Consider the following 25,158-nt stretch of genomic DNA (forward strand, 5'->3'; position numbering starts at 1 on the left):
TCATATTTGCCAACAGTTGTGCCTCGTGATAGATTAATAAGTATCACGAGACACGTATACAGCTCAAACGCCCACTGACATGGTCCAGACTCAGAAACCAGTCGTTACAAAATCTGCCGTGGAGTCTTCCAAATGGTATACAAAAATGATGTCTCTGTCCCAAAATGTTATCAGAATAAAACTGTCTGAATATTTACTAATTGTCTTCACGGCCAGCTTTTTCCTTAACAGTTTAGGCATTAACTTTCGCTAATGTGTTCGTGAAATAGGTGAAATGAACAGTGCTTCAGTGATATTGGAAAGGGAATGTACACTGTAGATGATTTGAAAATGACTTTTTAGCAGTACGATTGTAAACAGTCTAATTGTGATTTTTCTGTCATCTAAGTCAAGGATCTTCACGCATTCATTAAAGGGTCCATGTAATGTGGTTGTTTCACTGCAACCCTTGAGATTTCACGTTTGCATTTCAATTCACCTTTTCTTTCATTTCTTCTCTGCTACTGTAATTTGTATTTTGGAGCCTTTCTAGTTTTATGCTCATACAAATTGATAAAATTCCTAATAAAAACTGAAATACTATCCCAGGCATTAACTGCAGTGATGCACTGATATGTGTACATAAAAAGCGCTAGAAATGTTTGTTTTTTTTGCTGACGTAAATTCCAATTTCTTTGGCACTTCGTTGCTGTGTTAGACAAGTTTAGATGAGCCTTTTTCCTAAAATTATTGTTAATCAGAGAAAACTTAGGGTTCAACCATGTAGCTCCATGGTTCAACTTTGAACATGAAAATATGTTAACTGAACAATGCCGTCCCTGATTTACATCACAGCTAGCTGCAGCGCCCTCAGTTAACGTTGTACGGAGAACCATGAACAATACACAAAACTCCGAAATGTTTCAGTGCAGTCGTCATACATCGAAGAAGAGGAAAAAGATGCACGTGAAAAATCATGGCATGGATCCTTTAACTTGAGAGAAGTACACACTCGGAGTGAACACGTGACCCCTTATTGGTGTCTACAGGCGCTGAATGATCCGATTATTATAATAAACCAGTGGTTAAATTGGTGATTGATGGCTGTCGAATGAATTATTGATGCGTCAACAAGACGTTTTCCCAACCACAGGCGGGAGTGATTATTCTGCTGGCTTTTCCTCATGAATTAACAACTCCCCTTTGTCGTTTCAAGAGGTCGTGACCGTCCACGAAACAATCTTCGCTCAGAGATTTTGGAATAAAAAATGCACTTATTTGTTTTTGTTTTTGCCCAAGCTAGGATTTGTTTTGAATGCTGAATATTGTGATGTTTTTGTGCGTATCCCCTCAGCTGGCCTCCCCAAGGCTACAATTTTTGCTGTCACGTGGTGTTTTTCCTAATAACCTCATTAACCTGAACACCAACACCCCTTGCATTAAGGTCATATTAAAACGAAAGACTGCAACATTGCTTGTTGACCTGAATCTATTGTTCTGTTTTCACAACAATCCCATCTACATGCAAAACGATTCGTTTAAAACACTGGCCGGAGCCATTTTAGTGTCGTCTGGAAAAATCACTAGTGTTGAGTGCTAATGTCCCCATTTTGAGGTGTAATTTTTGACGTTTAAAGACTCTATTTGTTTCGCTTGCAGCAGCATCTTTTGAATATTGCAATCAAAAACGAAACTGATGTAATGTCTCGACTCCATTGAGATAAGTTTTCGGCATGTCTCAACTAGTCATTTGTTTTTCCCAGTAATATCATTTTTATCTTCAGTTTACGACAACGCTGTATTTAGGGTGGATGCTCACGAGTGTTCACCTTTCGTTTGGTGAAACTGAATAGGGTGCTTGTGACTGCAGCACAGCGGGTTATGGTTTCATATTCAAGTGAAGCTTTCTGTCACGTGACCTCTTCACATTTTACCCTCGTGACATGAGCGTCACATGATCACACTGACATCCGGATGTGATACCTGGATTGCATCTAGTTATCTCGAAGCATTCCTACAGAGTTTCATGAAATCTAAGATGATCTCCCTTGCTTTATTGCTTTTTAGTGTTTTTCAAGTTGGCCCAGTCTCACTATCTTCGTAGAATTTGGCAGCGGCTCACTCCATTGCAACACCACCTTCTTAAAAGGACACAGCAACTGACTTAATAAAATAAAAAGACCAACTGACAGCAGTTGGATACAAGCTTACTACCCTTTCCTTAGGTTTCTTTGCGGATTTATTGGTTTGAGGGTGCAAAGGACATCCATTTAGGAAATTGAAACCATTTAGAGCAATTTTTGTTAAAAAAAAAAACTACCCCACTTATGCAACACGAAAAACGACAGTGCAAGTGAGTCAATATAAAAAAAAAGACCAACTGACGTGCAGGGATTTATATTAATATCAGCGGGTTGCAGTGACTAAACTAACCACTATAGTGTACCGAATGTGACGTCACTGCGCTAATGCCTTTTACACACTAATTGTACGCGTGACGTATTCACTTTGGTACTCTACAGAGCCGCTTCTAGGGATATCGCGCGTGCCGAGATGAGTGCAACAAAATCTATGTCAATCTCGCCTCTGGGGTTCATTTATTTTCCACTTACTTCCAGTGGTAGCCCTTGGTTAGGAAACTGTTCTCCTCAATCTTGATTGACAGCAAATATCGTGTTCCATATGCTATTACGTGTTTTAACGCTCAATGTGAATTTCCTCATCCCCGCCTCGTCCCCTCACCCTTTCACATCTTTCGTAATTCACACGAAATCGGATATTATAAATTACAGTAGCTGAATAAGAATTTTAAAATTTGATATGTTCAAAATCGTGTAGTAGGCTCCGTAATGCAGTGCATAATTGACCCTGTTTGTTTACTAGATCCATTCCGTCCACCACGCAGGCAAGCACCGGACTATTTCTAATCAACCAGTCCTGGGGTGAGAGCAGTATCCATTGGGCGCACGTTGAGCGCACTGCTCAACGCCGTGCGAACGAGACTGATGGGTATAAAGTGGGGGCGTCCTTTCCTAAGTCTGCCTTTTTTTGCGTTAACGTGTTTGACACAGACCAGGGCCCAATTTCATGGCACTACTAATAGAGGCTCCACATATTTCATTGAGACCATGAGCAGTAAGGACAGCCAAAGGCATACTTACCTTGGAGGAAATAATTTGCTAAAACTTAGTGAAGTAACAACAGAAATCTCTATACTCGTGCAACCGTTAACATCACGCCAAGCACCGCCTTGAAATAGTGCTCAAGGTTTTTTGCTAATTTTCTTCAGCTGAAATTAGCACGATCTTTCTGGTAACTGTTAAGCAACTGTATGAAATTCAACCCTTATGTCGTAAATGGTATGCGATTACGATATATAATGAGGCAACTCCAAAATGTGCTGGTTGCAGTGGAGCCCTGATGTTATTCAACTGGTAGCACGCGTCGCCGAGTCTTCATTGTGTGATTAAACCAGCCGAACTGTATATCAAAGATAACGCAGACGATTGAGGCTGTGTTCCAGGACGGGACACATTTAAATATTTAATAATAATAAATAAATAAAATAATAATAATAATGATTGACATTTATAAAGCGCCAAATCCATCAAGCTGCTCCCAAGCACTGTACATCAGTATAAGTATAAATAAAGAAATAAGAAATAAAGAAATAAGAGATTTAGACCAACGAGGGCGGGCTACGCTTTTGCGTCAAAATCCGTAACGTTACCGACATCATCTATACAATACGCGCATTACAGAATAAAACTGAGAGAGGTACCAATGGTTTGAAATTAATTTGTTTACATGGCAACAGTAACTGCAACGTTGTGGAGAGGAATTGTCTTGACGTTTATCAATAAAAATCTGACGAGCAATTAAGCCTACCGTTGTCAGGTAGCAGTTCGCCCCGGATGGCAGTCGTCTTGTCGGGCTTTATACCAGTCAGCCTTCGACTTCGTAATATACACGACACAGACGAACTTCCTTATTCCGTATATTGACAAAAATATAATATCTGCTTGCCCTGACGAAGTTACCCAGTTACCGAAAGCTCGGCAATTACATAATTCAGAGCACTGATTTTAAATTATATTTTTGTCAATATTCTGATCACGGTGCTACGTAGCCCTTTCATATTTCTACATTATTCCAAAGTGTTCCACTCGCGCTCGGGTGATATTAACAAATGTTGATTGCTGTGGTGTAGGATATGACGTCTTGAACACCCAAGGGACGCGTAGCGCCCCAAGGCGAAGCAATTACATGTGGCAATAACATGTTTCAGAGCACTGATTTTATATTATATTCTTGTCAATATTCTGATCACGATGTTACGCAGCCCTTCCATATTTCTCTGATATGTAACCGTAGTTGCATGTATCATATCTAACCCCGCGTAACGCGCTGTTCTTACTCAACGCATTACGCTAAAAACAAAACGCACAACTGGAAAATTTACTTTAAATTCAAAGGTGGCACTTTGCCATATTTATCAAAGGCGTTTATTCACAGGTTCTGTTGCAAAAATTCATTAAATATTAAAAACAGTGGGCACATGCGTTATTTACATCAGGCTCCTGACCGAGGGTCTGAGAAAGGAACAAGTTTTGCAATACGTCGAAGTACGAATCCGAATTTAGACACCGCATTATCTGAAGCTATCAAGTCCAACATAAGACAAAACTAGCAGAGCATCGAAAAAGTTTGTCGAGGCATTTGGGCCGGTAGCAAGGGCTTGCGACTCGCCAAAAAAACAAAACAAAACAAATAAACCTAGCTACTGGTGATTCAGCTGAAGATAGCAAGAGAGAGATGTATACTCTCAGGGAATGTTCCATTGGCCTCCCGATCAGGGGTAATAACATGGAGTACTCTGATTGAATATAGTCAAAAAAGTTCTACAGGAAAAAAAAACTTTGTAAACTGATGCTTTCTACAACCAGCTGCTGATAGGTTGCTTCACACAAATAAAAATTGTATAAAAAAACAAGAGAAGGTTACAAAGGAGGTAGTAAGAGATAATTATTTGCTATAACAAATGTGTTTTATGGGATGTTCCAATTTAATTAAGCTTTACATTGAAAAGAGTCCATACTTGACTAAAATGTAGTTGTGCTTTCAGTCCCAGAGCCAAATGCACCCGCGACAGGTGGAAAGGCGAGTTTTTTCTGCTCCCAAAATGACCGTATCCAGATCCTGCTGACACGTACAGTCTATTCAGCAAATCAGTCCAGGTTCGAAAGGAACTTTTTGGCATGCTTGAGGTTTTTGTCAAAGGTCGAAGGATGTTTTTTCTCTGCTCCAAGGAAGTATACAACCACGTCCAGGGCCTTCCCCCTGGCCGTTACCAAAAGTTACCTCCCCATTCGGAGCTCGGATCCTCTGTTGCAAATAGCAAAGGTCAGCTCCGAACAGTGGCGATTCCTTCCCTGTTGTGGAGAAAGTCAGTGATGGGCGTGAAAGCGCTGGGCATTTCAACGCTACATTCCCGAGAGCTTGCCTCAGAATCCTTTGGCCTACTCTTCTTCGGGGAGTGGAGATCACGCTGCTCTTTGTGGATCAAAGGGCGTTTGGCAGAGGGGCCGTGGTTCGAAAGTCTCTTAACAATTGGACACTGGTTGGCAGAGCTCTTTAATAGCAGCTGGGATCTTGGATGGGGTGATCCTAGACATGGGCCCTTGGACGAGGGTTGTTTCGACGTGTGGTTGGACTGGGGGCGCTTGATAAGCGATAGCAGCCCATCCGGACTATCGTGCGATGCGTTCTGTTCCTCCAGGTTCTTGTCCAGTTGCTGCGAGGTCTGGTCCGTGAGGGACGGGGAGTTTGATCCGCCCGGGGCCGTTTCGCTTAGGTCGGTGTCGACCATGACGGCCTCGTCGTCATCTGCGGGATGGATCTCTTCTGGTGTCACAAGCTCAGCCATGACAACGCCTGCAAAAAACAAACAAATAAAACAACAAACAAACAAAAAACAAAGAGAGAAAAAGGTTAAGAATTTTGGTTCGAACAAGACCTCGGTCCCTGATAGGTCAAACCAAACTTAGGCAAGGAATCCAGCCAGGCAGAGACGGCAACTTCAATTTCTCCTGTAAACTAGCACTGTCGGCATTTCCAATAGCCGGCGAAAAAAATCGGGGCTGCGCAATATAGTCCAGGCGCCAACGCCAGGTTTTTTCAGACCGACGAGACTCACCCGAGCGATTTCAGTCACAATTGGTAATTGCAGGCGCCACAGAATTCACGGAGATTTACGGAGATTTGCGTCAGTCCTTTGACGTGCCTTGCGATTTCAAAGGCTTCAAAAATCTGAGAGATCTCATACCCCTCTCTGTCCTCCCGTTGGAAGCTCAAATCGTCACGCCTGTTCCATGTCTGTAATGCAGTCGTTTGCGATCCTCGCCAGCCCATCCTACGTGACTAGGGTGGACTAGCCGTTTTTCAAAAAGGGGGTAACACTATAATAGACCAAGACCGCATCTCCCACGGTCCAGGTCTCTTTGGCCTCCTCAATACGCTCCTCAAGAGGCTTCAGGGGTTACACTTGCCCTGATAACCATTGATCGTCTTTATAACGGAGATCAGTGCTGAAAACATTTTACTGCTTGCCAAGTTTGCTTGAAATCGAAGATAAATTCGTTATCACGCTCGCGTTCGTGGAACACGGAATAATAGTGCGTCTGTGTCCTGTATCCGGTTCGTAAGTGACTTCGTCACAAAGGCGGACGCGCCGCGCCACGATTTGCAGGCTCCTATCGGACGATCGCTGAAGTTGCGTGTTAACTTCCGGTTCCATGCATGGTTCCACGTTAACGGCAATCAGTGCATGTAACTCTGTACAGTGCATGTGCAGTGGGCGTGGTTTAAAATGAAGTGACGTCACACTTACGAACCGGACACTGGCACACAAAAAATGGCTTGTTCTATCTAATTATATTGAAATCTTATCGTTATTTTAAATGTACTATACGGGGCTGCTTACAAGTCTGTTAATATCCCCCTAAAGATATCATGTTCACTTTGGCAAGTCATATTTAGCCTGCAGCTGTTTATTCTATCTATTTTTAGTTTCTGTTTTTCTCACTGAGATGGTTTTGCCAGTGTACTTCATGGAACGAACAACGGTCCGATTGGTCTAGGCCACAGCTGTCATTGGGCCAGTTTCAGATGGGGAAACGGGACCCAAGAAATTCCCATTTACCATGCTGGAAAAAACTCCCTCGAAAGAGTGAGTATTTGAAAAGCGCGGGGAAACAGTTGCTGGATGTTATCCAACAACGGGGGCGCTGTTAAGAGTAATCGGCCAGGAAAATACGCATTTTTCTGTGATGTCGATCAGGTGAGACACTGCTCAGTCTATTTGTGTTTCTGTTCAAATGAACCGTTTGTGCCTGCTAAACCACGTGACCTCAAAGTGTGCGTTGCGTGTTGTTTACTAACAAAACTCATTTACGCTGGTACCCAGCACATCAGTAATCTGAGTACAGTACGTATCTTCGGCCTTACTTTGGTAAATGATACTTATGAAACACTTTGCTTTTGGAGAACGCCGTGCTATACCCACTGTAGGCCACGTGACTTAGCGGGAGCGATCGGTCCATTGTGGGGCTAGAATTTACTCACTGAACATTTTTTTTGAGAAAAGACTGTTCTTTGACTTTTAACTGTGTACCCCCAAAACAGTGAAACATAAAACATGGGAAAATTTAGAACAGTAAAATATAAAAAATTCCATCATTTTTGTAAAAACAAAACTCCAAATAACAATGAGGTTTTTTCACTGGTATGACATCACAGTTTTGCTCATGAATGTGGAAATACGCATTAGGGTCATTCTATAATTTGGGGTCCGACGTGTGACACTTTTCCATTCCAGTTACACCTGACATGTATAGGCGTATCACGACAAGGGATATATATCGCTGAAATTGATTGCAACTATTTTTATTTATTTGGCAGGTAACTTGCAGTAACAAAGATGTTTTCCAAAGTGCTGTAGCAAAATAACTGCAGTAGATATACCCTTACATGCTAAGGAATGGCAAATTAGAACCACAGTTGTTGAGTTTCTTAAAACTAACGACCATGTGACGTATGACGAGTCAGAGGAATTCAAGTGCTAAAAATAAAACTTAACAACTGATTTCGCCTCTGACGGAGAGTAGGTAAGCCACGAGAAACAAGTGCATCATCATAACCATTGTATTCATTACTAAGGATTGTTTTACAGACCCTCTTCTGGAAATTCTACGGAGCTTTAACATGTTTCAGCGTGAGGCTAAAATTCCCTACTGGTGGGGCATTTTCTAACAATGGCTTAATGTAGCCAAGGTAGATGGACACCAAATCATTGACAGGTAAGCAAAATCGTTTCAGTGTTTTTAAGATGTACAGTTTTTTGTTGGCCTGAGATGTCATATTCTGGACGTGGGCATCCCATTTAAGGTCCGCCTGAGATGCACTATGACACCCAGGATGCGGTGGGATGTATTTTCCTGTACAACATTGTTCGAGATGTGAAGCTGTTCCAAACCGAAATGGCGAATCAGGAGGTATCGAATCAGGAGAGATCATAGAAATATTTCTATAAATCCCGAATTTGGGACTGAAAATTTCTATTTCGGGGTATTTCTTTCAAAAAAAGCCCAAAATACGGCCGTTTCACAATAGTGCGCCACCAAGAGTTTGCAACGCGTTGGCCAATCACAATGCGCGGAATTTGTCGACCCATTGCGCGTTTGGAAAGGGTCGACAAATTTCGCGCGTTGTGATTGGCCAATGCGTTGCAAATTCTTGCTGACGCACTATTGTGAATCTCTCGTATTACGGACATATTTTGCATAGAGGCGGGCAGTTACATTCAGAAATGAGCGCTTAGTTTTACTGCTATTTTGGGGTGTCTTCCTTCAAAGGCGAATAAAAAAAGATTTTCGTGGCTAACCCCCATCAAATTGAAACGAAAAGCGATCTTCTGGCCACAATCTTGAATTTCCAGTGAAAAAATGGAGGCCAACCTCTTCAGGAGAGTCAACAGGAGGCGCTATTTCTGTCCGATTTTGCACAGTTTTCTATTGGCGCATATTTGGTACGCTGAGTACGCGTTTGGCGCGGGGTACGCTAGGTAGGCCTAATTTATGATGGAATGGTCTTCGCGTGCACGATGAACGTGGGCAATAACTTGGTTGGAAAACTTCTTACCAGTGTGCCTTTCTTTCGTCGTTGAGGGTGCACTTCAACTCAGGGCGGATTGTGTGCTTATTGTCCATGTGCACTAGATGCATGGTTTTCCATTTTGGTTTCAACTCTCTTTAGAAATAGCTCCAGCGCTGTAATTTAGATCATTATTATTGGTTCATTCCGACTTTCATGCAACCCACAATTTGAATTGTGAAGTGGTTATATCCAACACAAAATGGAAAATACATAAATATTAAAATTTCAATGTTCATTAGGGAGTAGGGCTAAGCGAAGAAATCACAACAAAATTTGCAATAGACCGTAATTTCAGTCAGATTCCCTAACGAAGTGTATTCATTTGAAAAAGTTAAATTTTAAGAACCAGACTCTATTCAAAGATTTCATTCCGACTCCCCAAATTTACCTGGTATCATCCCAAGGGTTTCAAATGTATACAAAACGTTCAGAAATACAACTGAAAATGGGTCTCCTGCGAATACGATCTATTGAAAAACAAAAACAAAACAAAACAGAACAGAAACCCCAAAACTTCCCACCATTATAAACATAAGTAAGACCAACATTGATGAAATAAATAATTCAGTTTACATACATGACACAGAATAAATTAATGGTGATTGAAATGATGATTAATAGCGCCCTCACTCTTTTGGAAGTGTTTATGCTATCCAGTTTGTTACCATACCGATGCACTGCCCTCTACGGAGCTATAACAAAGCTCTCAAAGTGAGTCAAAGAAAGGGATCCTGCGAACAGCGTCATAAAATCGATGAAAGTTCTAAAGATGAGAGGGGGCGCTATTTTATTAAGAAGACATCAACAACAAATAAATATTGGTTTATTAATAGAATGTGTACATTTCGATATATCAAAGGAGGCTAGGCGAACTGACACTAGGGGCACGTGTCCCCCGCAGTTACGCCACTGTCAGCCAACTAGTGGGTAATTGGCCAACCACGCATCCATTAGAGAAATAATGATACTGAGACTTTTGGGCCCTGTCCCATGTTTTTATTTTGGGAAGTGTCCGTGTTTAGAAGACGTACATCAGTGACCGGCGCGCATGCAAGCATACCGAACATAATGGTCTCCACAATCGCGGACAGTACGGGCGATTCACAATAGTGCGCCTCCAAGAGTTTGCAACGCGTTGACCAATCGCAGTGCGCAAAATCTGCCCACCCTTTTCCAAACGAGCAGTGGGTCAATGCGTTGCAAACTCTTGGAGGCACACTACTGTGAATCGCTCGTAATCAGCTATATAAAATAACCAGTACAGACGACATAACCACCTACGCCAACACCAACATAGAATCCACAATGTCTACATCAACCAACACCAACCTCAAAATCACGAAATGAAACACAATTATCGATCAAAAGAGAAAACAATTAGGGCAAACACATAACTTTCAAGACAAACAGTATCATTGAACCATAGGAGCATTCTAGGACTTACTGTCACTGTTGTCAATATTATCGTGTAGCCAATTGGAGTAGCCAGGATTTTTTATGGGGAGGGGGGCTCAGAAAGAAATTTTACCCTATATAGTTCATTATTATTCCCCAGTCACCCCCCCCCCCACCGGATTGCGCTACATACAGGGGCCTAAGATGTACATCTCTATCAGAGGTGGCAGTTTAAGGTGCAGGTGTATAGTGTATCCATATGGAGGTGCAATTTCATTCCTGTTTTTTTATTGTGGAAGCCATTATGGTAGAAATGACAATGACAATGGCTACAGAAACGACAGTAATGACAACAGCGACAGCAATGACAGTTTCAACAAAACGGTAACAACAATATTTACAACAGCAAGAGAAGAAAAGTCTACTTTGACATTTTATAAACACCATTGGTTTTCGAAATATCAACTCAGTCCCCCAGTATAGTTGTTTGAACTTTTGAAGGGTGCTACAGACTATTATAAGCTAGGCCACCACCTTGAGGTTGAATAAGACGGTGTAACTACTCACATTAATTTCACAGAATGGAAAAAAAAAAGAAGGGAAAAAAGTTTACGTGGAGACTTTGGTGAAGACTTGGGCTGAAAAATAACCTGTTAACTCGATTCCACCATATTAAGCACAGACGACTTACCGAAGGTAAATTAGACTTCGACCGGGGTCTCCATTATCTATTCGTTCCGCTGAAAAAAAGCCATTTTAAAAACCTTTCCTTCAGAGTACCCTTTCCTACAGTTGTCAATTAGTGATGAAATTTTTACAAGAACAGTAATGAGTTTGGGATGCGCCTTTCTGGCTTTGCGTTCAGGAAAATTCTGTAGTGGATTTTTTTGCATTCGTCTCTCTCTCTTTCTCTTTCTAATGCAAGCGTTCCAAACAAATGTGTGCTATATTATATTAATTTTTATTTGTTGGGATTTGGCTCATCAACTATCTTCCAGACTATTAGGCTCCCATCATGCAAATGAACAACATCAATAATACATAATATCCTGAAACTGCCCGACAAAACACGTTACTACAGAAATAGAAGGAAAAAAAATAACAGCTCTGTCATGTAAGTGTACATTCGTTTCTATTTGGCCTCTCCCCAGATGGTGGACGGGGATTATTGTCACCCACGTCTTTTTCTCAGTTACGGCTGGTTCTCTCCATCCTCCCGGTATTTGCACTTCGTAATTATATTCATTTCAATTTAGCTTCATGCCTTTGCACCCGGATCTTCGTAAAGGGTGGCGCAGGCAATCAATCGGCTTCTTTGTACGGTGACATTACATTGTATATAGGTCTCATTAGAAAAAAAGCATTCATGCTACGACCATAATGCATCCAAACTGGGCGATTAATCATTCCGCTGGAAAGCGCAGACATTCACATGAAATTGGAAATCACATGAAATTTGTATGCACGTGTATAAAACGTTCATGCATTATACACGTGCATTCAAACGTTCATGGTTCGTTTCACGGTTGTGCCAACACTAGTCTGTTATGACAATCCCCCCACTGGATTTTGTCTTCTTCGCAGATTATGTAGAAAAGCCCTTGGATGAAAATAAAGCAACTTGCTGTCGCTTGTTGATGTTAGCGATACAACTCTCACTTTCTAGTTCACAAGCAAGACGTATATAAATATGACATCACGCTTCCAGCCTGCATAACATTGCGATTTACGAGCGCCCTCTGCCGGCTAGATTGCTACATGTCTTTGCCACAGTATTTTTACCGCGCCAGCTCTGGCTTTGGGGACAACGCGATTAAACAAAGATGGCGAGGGATCCCATCGGAGCACCTCATTCCCAACTACATTTCCTCCTCAGAAAAAGAATTAGTCCGTCACGAAAAAAAAAATGTATATTATTTTGCACTAATGCTAAGTTAGAGGGTTAGGGATGCTCGTGCCTTAATTCGTTGCTTGAGTACGCATGGAATACCCTTTATCGAGCGTGTAGAATTTAAATGTTACATAATCATGTTATTATCTTCTCCGAGTTGGGGGAGAGGGGCAGTGGGCCCAGGCAAGAAGAAGCGTGTGCCCACCCACGGCCTAGTACCCAATGTCTTTGTAGCCTTGCTACATTTCCAATTGCACAACGAGCCTACATCATATAAAAAAATCGCCCACTTTTCGGAGTTTTCCTTTAAATGCTATTTTCAGAATTCGAATTTGAATTGTTCTGGAGAGGAACGAATGAATCGGCGAATAAAGTCATCAACAGCCTGGTTAGTTTTCCGTTCGAAGAGCAACATTTGCCGTTCTCTCTTTGTGCTGCACCTCCCACAAAGGGAAAAAAAAGCTAGAAAAGGTAAACAAAAACCTTGGGAGTATAAATTTTGGGGTGTCGCCAGGATCAAACACAACGCTTGAGTTATTACGGCGACTGATAGCGCCAGAGGCGATGCGCTAGCCGTGGAGAGCGCGAGGGGAAGCGGGCTTAGCCAAGCAGGTGCATGGGCACCGTGTATTCGGCGTATTTTTTGCTGGCCACTCTTTGCTTTTTTCCCGCTGACCTTTCTGTCTGTCTTCCTCTTCGGTTTCCTGTCTTTCCCCGGTATGGATATCCGAAGGACAGCTTTACTGTTCATATATATTTTTTTTAATTAAACAAACAAAAGAATTTTCGTTTGGCAGTATAAAGCAGTGTGCTTTATTCGGAGTGACTGCCTGCCTGCACTTTTGTTTTTTGTTTGTTTCTTGTTTTGTTGTTGTACGTTTGTTTGTTTTTTGTTTTTAATTCACTCATTTACTTTCAATGTTTCTTTTAAACTATAGTTGAGAACTGATATTAAATCTAACATGAAAGAACAGTTCCAACCTTCTAAGAGGCTTTATGCGTTTTATTTGTTTCAGCTAAATTCATTATATCGACTAATGTGATTTTTAACTTGTCTTTATCCATACCATTTAAATTTTCAGAGGTGGATTTTGATAGACTGTACATCTTTGACGCAGGCTATAGAACTGCCGCTCGGCCAATGGCTAATCAATGTTGAAGATACCTTAGCCTCTAACCTGCAGGTTATCCTCATACGAGAAACCTATGCTGACAGGCGGAGCCTTCAAATGTAATGGTGCTCATTAGTTCTTTGTAATGGCTGACATTAAAATACATATTTAATCAAAACCGATTCACCGGCCATTTGGACAATTACGGCCCTGTTAATTTTCATCGAAACGGCTGTAAAGTATATTGTACTGTGTTGTCATTCGACCGTTGAACAAATTAATCATGAAGATGTGCGCAGGGTTTTCTTGGTTATGTAGAAAATATATCAGGACTTAAATAAAACACTTGAAATTTTGGTGCAGGATTATGGCACCTTAAACTAAGTTTCAACTTTAAGTGGTAGATTTAAAAGAAAAACTAACGCTTCACATTTCTGGTCGCTTTTACACTTCAATTTCTGATGTAGAGTTTCTGCAATAGAAAATTGAGTCGCATCGAGGCGGAGGGTCTATAAAACTCTATGAACTAAAATCTCGAGGATCGAGGTTGAAGTAGAATCGCTGACAATGCCGCGGTTTAGAGAGGCGTCCGTGTTTGAGATGTTGCCAGCTGCATCGTCGACCCGAGATACAACACAGGGTTACAATGTAGACGGAGACGCCGTAAAGCTCCAGGAATTATGATCAATCATCGCAAAAAATCGACGTTGATTCTTCCGTTCCTGATCCTATGCCGCCGTGCACATCTGCTCCAGATGAAACGTCGATGACGGTGACCTTGAATCGATAAACTATGGCACTAGTCTGAAGTCCCGGGCCTAACATCCATTTAGGCCTGGTCCACAGACAGAAAAAAAGTCAGAACCCAAGACAACTGCAATAAATTTCATCACCTCGCCGTAAGTGCATGATACACATCAGGGGAGTAAACCCCAGAGAGGAGATGGTTTAATACTTCCCTCGTCTTTTTCAGTTGGGGATGGGTCTTAAGGTCATCTCTCCCTGTTTTGTACCGATAAAAAGTAAGACATATACTATAAAAATCTGTAACAAAGCCGGACAAGGAATTGCAGAGTATTTAATCATTCTCACATGTGGATATCAACGCTACAAACTGTCTAGGACAGTAATAAACTTCAAATCATGTGCTTAATATGCATACGAGTAACACAGGATAAAAAAGGCTGTCCAGTCCTTCCTTTTCGATTTTGCCAACGACCGGGAAAATTCAGGATTTCCCATTGTTAACTGCCAGTCTCCCTCACGAATTGGCGCCCTTGGACACTTCATTATAACTGTCTAAGCCGTTTATAGCACAGTGCTGAAAAACACTATCATGCTTTCCATGTGACGAAAAAAAAGGTGTTTCTAATACTTACATGGCAAAACAATCGCTATAGCTTTTTCGGATACGGACTGCACTTCTGCACTGATCAAACCTCATGACAAATCACAACAAACCATGTTGCCGGGTTCATTTGAAGCAAGATATGAAACGGAGAGAACCCCCCCCCGCTTTTGTGTTGGTCATTGTTTGATCGGAATCTCAGGAATTCTTTAAAGACTTCTAGGGGGGATGTGTTAGGTAACAATAGTCTAGAGCGTGCATAGGGATTGGACAGGTAGGGGGGGTCCTCCTCTGTCCCATATCTTGCCTGGTATAGCCTAGTTGGCTCAACTGCAGCAATACTTAAGCTTGAAGAGAGCTTCTGTTGAGAAGAACGAGCCTTGGGAATTTAATTTTGCCTTTTTGTTTCTACATGCGCAGAATAGGAGTCCCGGGTGACTTTGTCAGTGTATCTCTCTAATGCTAACCGGGTTGAAAGTTTCATAACTAACGTTTTAGCAGGCTTATTAATGTTTGTAACTGTTGACTGTAATTCACCAGCGCCTTTTGGCATGATCCCGTGTCGTCGTGAAAACGCTGACGTTTCCCTCAGTAATCTAAACTCACAGCCTCAGAAGCCCGCACTTGTCTGTTGATTCCCTAAGCATTTGTTCAAATTGGGACCAAGATGCCGTCTTCGTAAGAAATACAAGTCTATCGCCTTGATTTATATGCGTCGTGTGTTCACCCTGCATTCTCCGCTATCGACAGAGGTGAGAGAGGGCGGCAGACCCGATCAATGGCCTTTTTCGGAAACCCCAAACAAATCTGTCATTCCTCCTTCAAGAGATTTGATCTTTGGGTATCATAAACAGCTTTGGCCAAAGATAACTCCGATTGTGTTGCACTCCTCGTAAATCAGAAACATCATTCATAAATTTTCTCGCGGCCTTTTCGTTATTAGACGCGAGGCATACTTGGCAAAAGACGCCCTCTCTTGTTGAGAAGGAGCACAGGGTTCTCTTCCAATACATTAAGAGTTTGTTGTTCGGAATTCCCTATTAACTTTGTTTCATAAAGTTCACAAAAAAACATTAATTTTCATTCTTTAATTTCGAAGTTATACTAAATGTTGTATTAATCATGAAAACAAGCATAACCGTAAACCAATTTGGTTTCTGTAAGTTTCAAGCGTGCGGTTTCTGAAGAAGGCTATTAAAGGTGTGGCTACGTCAGTTACCAACATGTGCCTACGTATCTGCATCCGGGAAAGACCTAGAGATTTATTGGTCTACAGATCTATAGGTCCATACACAAGATTTTGACCAGCTTAGTCCCATTCACCCAGCCAACAAATACTAGACCCGTACACGGAGGACCCACGGCATCCTGTCTGTATATCCTGGGCTTCAACGCAGAGCTTTTTGTCCATCGACCACTAGCGGCATCTGCCATCTAGGAGTACGCCTAATTGTTGTCAGTCAGGTGGGCTGTTTTGGGGTTGGCATACTTTAGCAAACACGATTTAAAACCATCTGTCAGAGTGATGAGTGAACGCAACTGTCTACACCTCATGCTCTAGACATCACATGACCGCAAAATACACTGAAATTATTACAAAAGAATGGACATCAAATTCAAATGTTTGAAAAGCTTTCAGTGAGCTGTCTCGATGTTGTGTTTGACTCGCTGAACAACATGGTGTAATTTTCTGTTTTGGCGAGCACGTTCGTGACCTTCACAACATCCAACACCCGCTTCTGAGAGAACACATTCAACATTATGAGTGTTAACTTGCACTTAGGGGTTTATCCGATTAGCATTAATTTTTAGTGTGAGACTCATTTACAGGCGGGATACATCAATGAGTAATTTACTATAGCATAACATAATCAAGGTTACTCTGAAATTAGTTTCCAGATAGACCATTTTTGTCTGCATTTATTATTCAGATACCAATTACACAAGTTCGTCCTTTCCCATGCCGCAGGAAATCCACCTTCTGTGTCTTTTCTTTTGAAGAAACACTGTTTTCAGGCAGAACACGTACAAGGTCCAACCAATTATAATACATGTATAGTCAAAATATGTCGGCCATTAACCCGCAGAAGGTGCGTTGGCCTTTGGTAAGTTTGCAGCGCCCGCTCCCAACCAAAGCACGTATACTTTGCTGAAAGATTGATGGAAGCAAAGCAGTGTATAAATCATGCAGCGTTTTTTTTTCCTCCCCACTCCCCCCCCCATCTCCGTCATGGAACGGTTCGCGAGGCCGAGCAGAGGGCGAGAGAGATCGCCGTCAGACGGACGGTACGCACATGTTGAGGGCTGGAAAAAAATGTTGAACACTGTCTTGCAGGGGATACTTCGAACGTCGTGCTCGACTACTCTTCAATTCGTGAAACGAATGCAAACAATTACAATAAAGCAAGGAGACTGTAGAAAGATTAGGACGGGTTCAACGAAACGACATGCTCTAACCCTTCGAATACCCCATGGAACCAAGACCCGAAAATGACGTCCACCATGAAGTCTAGCTACTCCTATAGGTTTTACATGACAGCTTCGTGAGTGCTTTAGAAACCATATTTTAAGCCTCTCCAACAGTACAAGGAATTGGCAACCACTCTGCTCTATATAGCAGAGTATTTCAGACCTTCTGTCACTCCTAGAATTTACAGGCATGGCAGTGCAAGAGAGCGAAGCATTGGTTCAAGCCAGATTTCATCGACATGGACATTTTCTTTGGAATCGACGTCGACCCATGCACAAAATTTGGTGACATCTTGTTCCTGTTTGGTTTTTGTTTTTTGCGTATTCCTTTCTTGTGCCCAGGGTTGCGACAACTGTTCCCTTTTTCACTAATCGTGCAAACCCATTACGAATAATAGTCAAAACGTATAAAGGCAATCATCCAATTAGACTGAAACCGTGCAAGTAGCCTACGGTGCCTTCTTGTTTCGTTGAATAAACCATGACGGTGGTAAGATAACAGATAAAGCGGGAAAGTGAGAGATCTGCCCCTTCGGCTTTGATAAGACAAAAGAGGTTCTGTGGCACGGCTTTATACTTTTGAACAGTCTGCCTTAATTTTTCCCACTGTGTAATTAATTCCCACTTGACAATAACAGATAACTGTTGTCCTTATTTTGGAAAGATCTTTCCATCGCAACGTTCACACATAATCTTTAGCCATTACAGATTAATGGGGCTATGTTCTACGACACCTTTTGTGAACCGAAATGGCAGGTGGCTTTTCAGTCTGACAGTAACCTACTGGTTAACGAACTCACGTCGTTGAGCTTGTATTTCCCCTCGCCAATTTCACTCTCTTAAGTCTGAGTTCTTTTTTAGTTCAAAAGCCACAGTGGAGATTTATGTGACACCGTGTCGTCGTTAGCGCCTCCCTTCGGCCGTATTTCATTGGGAACATCTTGCAGGAGTGTCAGGCTGAGGGTAGAGGGACGCACCGGTCGCTGACGATCTTCGTTGGTGTCCGGCGCCGTCCTCCGAAGAGACACGCAGGCTGTTAGTTCGCCCACATCTTATGTTACATTTCCCAATGCCGTAACCACTGTCGGCTCTTTCCGTACGCGACCATCCGCGAACACGCTCATTTCATGCGGCAAGAACATCAGTGGATTGGGATTAATAAAGACATCAACCGAACAAAGTGGTAAAATTCATGGGTAACATTTGGGCCAATATTTCATGCAAAGGGGTGAATTTATGGCTGGCCATTACCTAAATGGTTCCCGAATATGCCGCCTAAATGGTCGCGCGTGTAATTATTTTGGCCTCGATGGAGTATTGCATTCTCATGCATCATGATTTCTGTCCTGTGCCGTCCAAATTACAACAGATTACCGGGAGTCAGCAATGGTAATTCCTGCGTCACTGTCGTCTGGCGCTGTAAGTCTCGCCAACCTCTCAACGTTCACAGTTATTTGATGTACTCTTGGACTCTGCTGTATACGTACACACCATCTGTAAGTTATCTGATGAAAAGAATATTACTCGGATTGTGTAATTCTGTCATAACTCTGGGTGGGTTGACGATACAAGAGGCGTTTATTTGAACGCTTTCCCCAAAGTGCTGGGACCAACTGCTTTGAACTCTACAAGTCTGACTTAGAGTCTTATCACCAATTTTTTCCAACCGAGCCATTTTCATGACCGTTGGCCGCTTGCATGATGACCACGAGGACGGACCCTAATGCGCAGTATTAGTTGGTCAGTTCGTATCTGCATGCTATGCATGGCCGGCAAAGAGCCCATCGGAGGCATGAATACCTAATTACGGGACACAATTGTTCCTAGAAAAGAGCTCGTCGAAGCCAATGAGAATCGAAGAAATTCATCATTAGAATATTAACAACAATGTTCATTCTGATTTATCACAAGGAAGAAACAGAAAAGACATCTGTAAGGGTGTCAATTTTCACCTGATGATTATCAGAACTCTCTGTTTAGCAAACCATCTCTCAACATAGGGCCCATTTTTTGAATTGCCATCTATGCGGAGTCATCTCCTAAATTTAATCAGAAATACCGCCGTATGACTGAGGGGGTTGTGGGGTTAGCCAACATAACATGCATAAACCTCATGCCGATGAAGGAAGGAAAACGTTTCTACCCGTCATGTTATAAATTGATTCGACCAATGATAACTCGCCTCACTGAGGAAAAAAAATATATGAATACTTTATTTTCTAACGACATAGATAACTGGTGCTTTTGTGCGGCGCCATAGTGGCGTCATTAAGTCTCAAAGTTGAAAAGCGGTTGCATAAGCTTTGCTGTACAAATTGAAGAATTAAATAGGACTTAATGTGTGAATCGGGGTTTGCCTAACTTATTTCCAAACTTCACTTAGGACCAAAATTACATCAGCATGAGTCGTTAATTACATATGCATCACGTGAACTGAGTTTGTCAATTTACTGTCTGCGTCCCATCTGCCGCCATTGTTTGAAGGCAGGGCAAAGACGCGTCATTATACGCAACCCGAGACGTGACCTGGCAGCGAGATATAAGGGGTGGTACACCGAAGGCCGCAGCTCGTCAGGGTCGGCCGAGGTGTTGATTTAGCAGGCTGGGCCCGGTAAAGTCGGTGAACTGTACTCATGTTCGTCTGCAGGCGGGAAATGAGAAGGGCGGGAAGGCTGGCCCAACGATCAAAAGACGATACGTAAGCTATCCGGTCATCTCACAAAATGTTAATTATGAGAATCACCAATAAGTTTTCAAAATGAAAACTCCACTGCGCAGATTCAGAGTCAGTAGATTCCTTGTGTTTATAAGCATTCATGTGGAGGAACACCGTTTGACAGATATACATGTAAACTCTTAAGAAAAAGATATTGTTGTATTTCAGGTTTTTTAAGATAGAGCTATAATGGCCTGTTAACAGATCAAAAGTAGGTCCAAATACATTTACGTGAATTTCAGACATGAATAGAAATGGACCGGATTTGTGTTGCTCAACCAATCATTATATTCGTTCAGTCAAATAGGCATTCACATTCCGCTCTTTGATAGATACAGACTGGATCTCTGGAAATCCTAGGAAATTGAAGTACTAAACTTGCGGGGGGGGGTCATTTATGATTGGTGAAGGCCCCAAGGTGGGCGTCTTGGATAGTCGTTACCCAGAAGTTATGGAGCCCTTCATGTCGTTTGATGGCTGGTTGATTTCCTGCGATGCATCGTTGCATTTAGCCTGAAGAACTGACGCAAGTATCATTCGGGAATCCCTGAATGAAATTCCGGGTGCACTGAACTAAATCAAGCACCATTGAAAACAGTGTAAAACCAACAGAGTTTGGAGCCCCATAACAGGCAACTTAAGTCTCAAACAAAAAACGATGTGTTGCTCTGTCCTTCAGATTTCATTTGATTTTCAAATTTTAGTAGTTTAAACAATGAAGTTTTAAGTATCCTCCAAAAAACTATCTCAACCCCCAAAACGTGAAAGTCCCCAAGTCTTCTCAGCAGCCACTTTTCATTGACATCCCTCACCTTTCTTGGGGCTCTTCTGACAAATTTTCAATCACACTTTTGTCTGTTTTGCCCCCAGATGGGTGCCCCTGAATCAATAGAGGTGATCCTGGTCCATACTTACAAAATCCCACAATTTCTTGGCCCACACAGACCCCTCTTTTCGACAGAATATGCAGGGGTGCATTTTACGCGTCTCCGCCTGGTGGAGAATTTCCTTAATTGGGACACTGCACCCGTCAGTCCATTACCTCCTGCGTCATGAACGGTGCAGGTGAACGAGAGAGGGCGCCTTGACACCTTGCAACAACGTCCCGTTGGGCCAACACACCGCGACAACGCCTGGCTTTCCATTTGATGTACGCAAAATGGAAGGCCTTGTCCTGCATTCTCTCTGTCTCCTCGTTCCCATTAAAGGTGGTGGTTGTGTACAGAGGTCCGTGATGAGTTACAGTACACTTTGCTCCCCTAGGCCCTTACCCTACAAACACTTCGATATAAAAATATCCATCCTTTTGATAACGAACGCCGAAATTGAAAAACAAGTTAAAGTTAGTATATTAAAGTGAAATAAGTGAATTTTGTGGACTATTTAGAATAATTGACAGGCTTAGATAAGCTTTTTTCATGCACTTCATCGTCTTATCGAAGTTTTTCCTTAAGATAAACTATGACAAACACCTGCCGTCTTTACTCGCTTTGAAGTAATTCCCAAGCTCTGTTCTCTTATGAAAAAAACCTGTACTTTACCAGCGACCTGATGAAGATTTTGAATCCAGGCTTCGGTGCCCCCGTACGCCCCGCCCCCAGCAGTTTGCGTACTGTTCACCGGCATGTCGAGTTGTAGTCCCGGCTCACTAGGTCTTGCCCTCACGCTGCCCGCCCCATTAACCGACTAGTCGAGCGTTACCGCCGGTGTGTATCGGCTTACGACGGCGCCGCCCGCACACCCCATCACCCCTCCATTCAAGAAGGCAGCCCATCATTACTTATTTAAACCGGGGATTACTCTTTCATGTCAAAATCAACGGTGATCTTGTATGATCAGAGGGGTAAAACGCACAAGAAGAACAGCGTTTCAGGTTCAGAGAAACGCATATCATACACAAATACGGCTCCATGTTGATTCACAGGTCACACACTGTCATATGTTTTACCATTTTTTACTATTCAGTTTTTAATCTCTTTATTCATTAAGATAATGGAAACAAAGATCGTCAAAAGTACACGTGCACTGGAGGTTGAACCGTGGAGAAAATTCAGGGAAATGCAGAAGACGACAGAGAAAACCCATAAAGTCTTCAAGATTCAAATTTTGGTCTCGAAGGTTAAAGAGTGAAAACACCATCCAGCCAAGCCAAGACTTCCTCTTGACCTTCCATGCGTACAAATATTCTTGTATCTCTCACAGATGAGTGCTTTCCATTGGGTGATTTCAAAATGATAAGTACACTTAAGAAGTGTAATCAGAGCTACTAAAAATCCTTATGCGGATGAAATCGCCATGAACAAAGTACATCAGGTTAAGCATGTTAATGAAGTAATGAAGTTTTTTTGTTCAGTGTAACAAGAACGAGAAAGCCGCGTTTTTTAGAGATTTTTAAGAAGCTATACGTTTTCTTTCATTTTCTGTATTCAAGAAAGGAAAACATGGAGATGTGAACGTGATTTGGGGAAGTGATATGCAGTAACAAAGTGAAAAGGCGATAATTTTATCCATCTTGCATAAAAATGTCTGAAATGGACATTCCTGTAATTCATCATTCCTAATTGGTATGAATAAAAAGTAGGTCAGTTGTATCTATTGTCCACTTTGAGTTTGTTGTGTCGGATTCATCAACATCCCCTTTAATTTCTCCATTCGTGTCCATAAAGGCCAATCAACCTTTGTACTCCATGGGCACCAAGGTTTGGAGTAGTCTTTAAGCTGAATTAGTAACGGTTTCTTAACCCGTCACAATTTTGTAATCACCCCCCCCCAGCTGAAATTGAGCTTTCATAATGAATAACTACATTAATTCATCTAGTTTCCCTCGTAGAACCGGTGAGGCTGGAAAATATTGACCCCCCCCCCTCAGCCCCCAGCGCGGTAGGATCCAGTCAACTTCCTCTGCACTTTGCTGGTGCGTCCTGTCGCCCGGCCGTGCCGCGCTCAATCGATGCAGAGCCGAGCGGATGGCCAGCCGCGAAATGTGGCCGCGATTCTCCGGCGCAGTTCTCCCCCAGGTTTGAGCTATCTCGCCGGGTCGGCAACCTGACAGCGCTATCATTTACGCGCACAGCTAACGTCAGCGCGGGTTTTTGTCAGTGCTGGCGAACAAAGACTGGGAAAATAAAAATCATGAATCATTTGCCTTTGGATTGCCTGCCGATGGGTTCCCCTTGAGCCACCGAAGGGAGTGATCTTCGTGCATGCTAGCTGTAATGAACAATCCCCATGAACTGTATTACTCATGCATTTTAAAAACTTTTCTGACTCTTTTTTGGGGGAGGGGTTGCTCACTGCAGACCTTTGGATACCTCGTTACATTGGCACTGTTGCTAAGCACTCTTTCGGAAATAGTCAGTCTGTACGACAATTAAGATATCAGCAGATGCCAAAGCTTGTGGCCGACAGGATAATGGCACAATTCGAGGAATGGAGTACGACCTTTGCAGTTACAGGTGTAATTGGTTGGTCTGCGCATAGGATCATGCATTCTGTCTTGCGCTCCCACCACCATTCAAAATACTTGGGCGATATTTTCCACAGGATTTTCCTTTGTTTTGTGAAAAGAAGCGGACAGGACTTTAACTTGACTTTTCAAAAATTGCAACAACATATGTACAGTTGGTCCTTAACCAAAAATTATCAAATTTAGCTAAAAATTACTGAGTGTGAAAAGGACATAAATATAACAGTTTCATGGGAAATTTGAAAACTGCTGGATGTGGAGGGCATATCTCCCACAAGACTTTGACACTCAACACCTCCGCAATGTCAGCCATCAAATCCGGCAGCATACCTGTCAAGGAGTATATTGCTATCAAGAGCGCCTTGAATTTAAAGTTTCTATGGACATGAATAGAGAAAATCGTCAGGAATAGACGCAGATACCTTCACTCAGTAAAAGTGTTTATCTTCGAACAGCGCCAGCCAGATAATGTTGCGGGACTTGGTCGATTTTACATTGTGAGCAGCAGCGTAACAAGGTCCGTCCTGGGGGTCCCTTGCCCCCTGGTTGCGCCAGTGATTGTGAGGTTGTGATATAACCTGTATTTTCTCCATTAAACTGTCAATTTTAGGTTCAAAATGCCAGCTGCCAAATCTATAGTAAGTGAGCCATCTCTCATTCCTTGTCAGTTCGCCCACCAGTGGCTATTGGAACTTTGGCTTGTCGCCAGTACAGATTCCCACTACAAACCTACTACTAAATACCAAAATGAAAGAGCGGCCTTCTTTCAAGGAGCAATGGAATAACATTTTCTTTTACTACACACACTTTTGTGCATTTTCTTCAATAAATGTAAACTATTTGGCACTCTTTTGAGGTTAAGAGCTTTTAAAAGTCAACTTAGTTAAACATTTAAAATTATTTTTTTTCGTAAACTGAGGGTGATGTAGCCAATGTGGGAAGAAACTAGTTTTCAAATCGTATAATTATAATTTTCTTTTTGAAATGTGCACCCAAGATTGGAAGCATTTCTTAGAAAGGTTGGCTCATTTTCTTACTGTCATGTGTTTTATATACACAACAATAGATCACACTCAGAAAAATTTAGGTCTGCAAATATCGAAAATTCAAGCAGTTTTTGTGGACAGATCGATGCAAATTTGAGGGTTTCCCCTGCATGAGATATCACACTCTTGCTCATGAATATGGAAATGTACATTAGCCGTAACTACTTCATAAAGTAGCAAAACAGTGGTTAACTGAAAGAAAACTTTCAAGGAACGTATTAAAATTGTATTACATTGCATGGACCCATAAAAAGTACTGTGCGATCTTCACATTTTGAGACGAATCCCAAATTCAGTGTGATCATCTCAAAATTTTCGCTGCCCATGCAAGTGGGGAGCAATATCAAAAAATCTATATAGCGCCTACTAGTGGATCTCACTAATCAATTTTCAAAATGGCGTCCGTGCAACTGTAACACATCAGGAATATCGGGATGACTGAGCTGCCATCCTTTAGGGTTGACCTTCCCAAAATAATGCTCCACATAAACATAAATGGTGTCGAGCGTCAGGGTGATAAATC

At 42.1% G+C, this 25,158-nt stretch overlaps 1 protein-coding gene across 2 annotated transcripts; it reads right to left on the reverse strand.

The window, feature by feature from the left end:
* Nucleotides 1–3,052: 3,052 nt before the first annotated feature.
* LOC147798310 (uncharacterized) lies at nucleotides 3,053–6,592 on the reverse strand. Of its 2 annotated transcripts, none has more exons than XM_087140555.1 (2): nucleotides 6,176–6,298; nucleotides 3,053–5,913 (listed from the first exon to the last, which is right to left on the reverse strand). In XM_087140555.1, exon 2 carries the CDS (start codon nucleotides 5,903–5,905, stop codon nucleotides 5,384–5,386), a length of 522 nt encoding a protein of 173 aa, XP_086996681.1. In that variant the 5' UTR covers nucleotides 5,906–5,913; nucleotides 6,176–6,298; the 3' UTR covers nucleotides 3,053–5,383. The 2 variants fall into 2 exon arrangements, with proteins under 2 accessions (XP_086996681.1, XP_086996680.1); XM_087140554.1 differs by lacking the exon at nucleotides 6,176–6,298 and adding an exon at nucleotides 6,305–6,592 and having other exon boundaries at nucleotides 4,039–5,913.
* Between the last annotated feature and the right edge of the window lie 18,566 nt (nucleotides 6,593–25,158).

Source organism: Acanthaster planci, linkage group LG08 (assembly GCF_054643075.1).
Source record: "Acanthaster planci isolate LZ-2023a linkage group LG08, COTS_SCS, whole genome shotgun sequence".
In the NCBI taxonomy this organism is placed as follows: domain Eukaryota; kingdom Metazoa; phylum Echinodermata; class Asteroidea; order Valvatida; family Acanthasteridae; genus Acanthaster; species Acanthaster planci.

Coding starts and splice junctions, on each gene's coding strand:
- LOC147798310 (XM_087140555.1), bottom strand. CDS start 5,905: ATGGCTGAGCTTGTGACACCAGAAGAGATCCATCCCGCAGATGACGAC.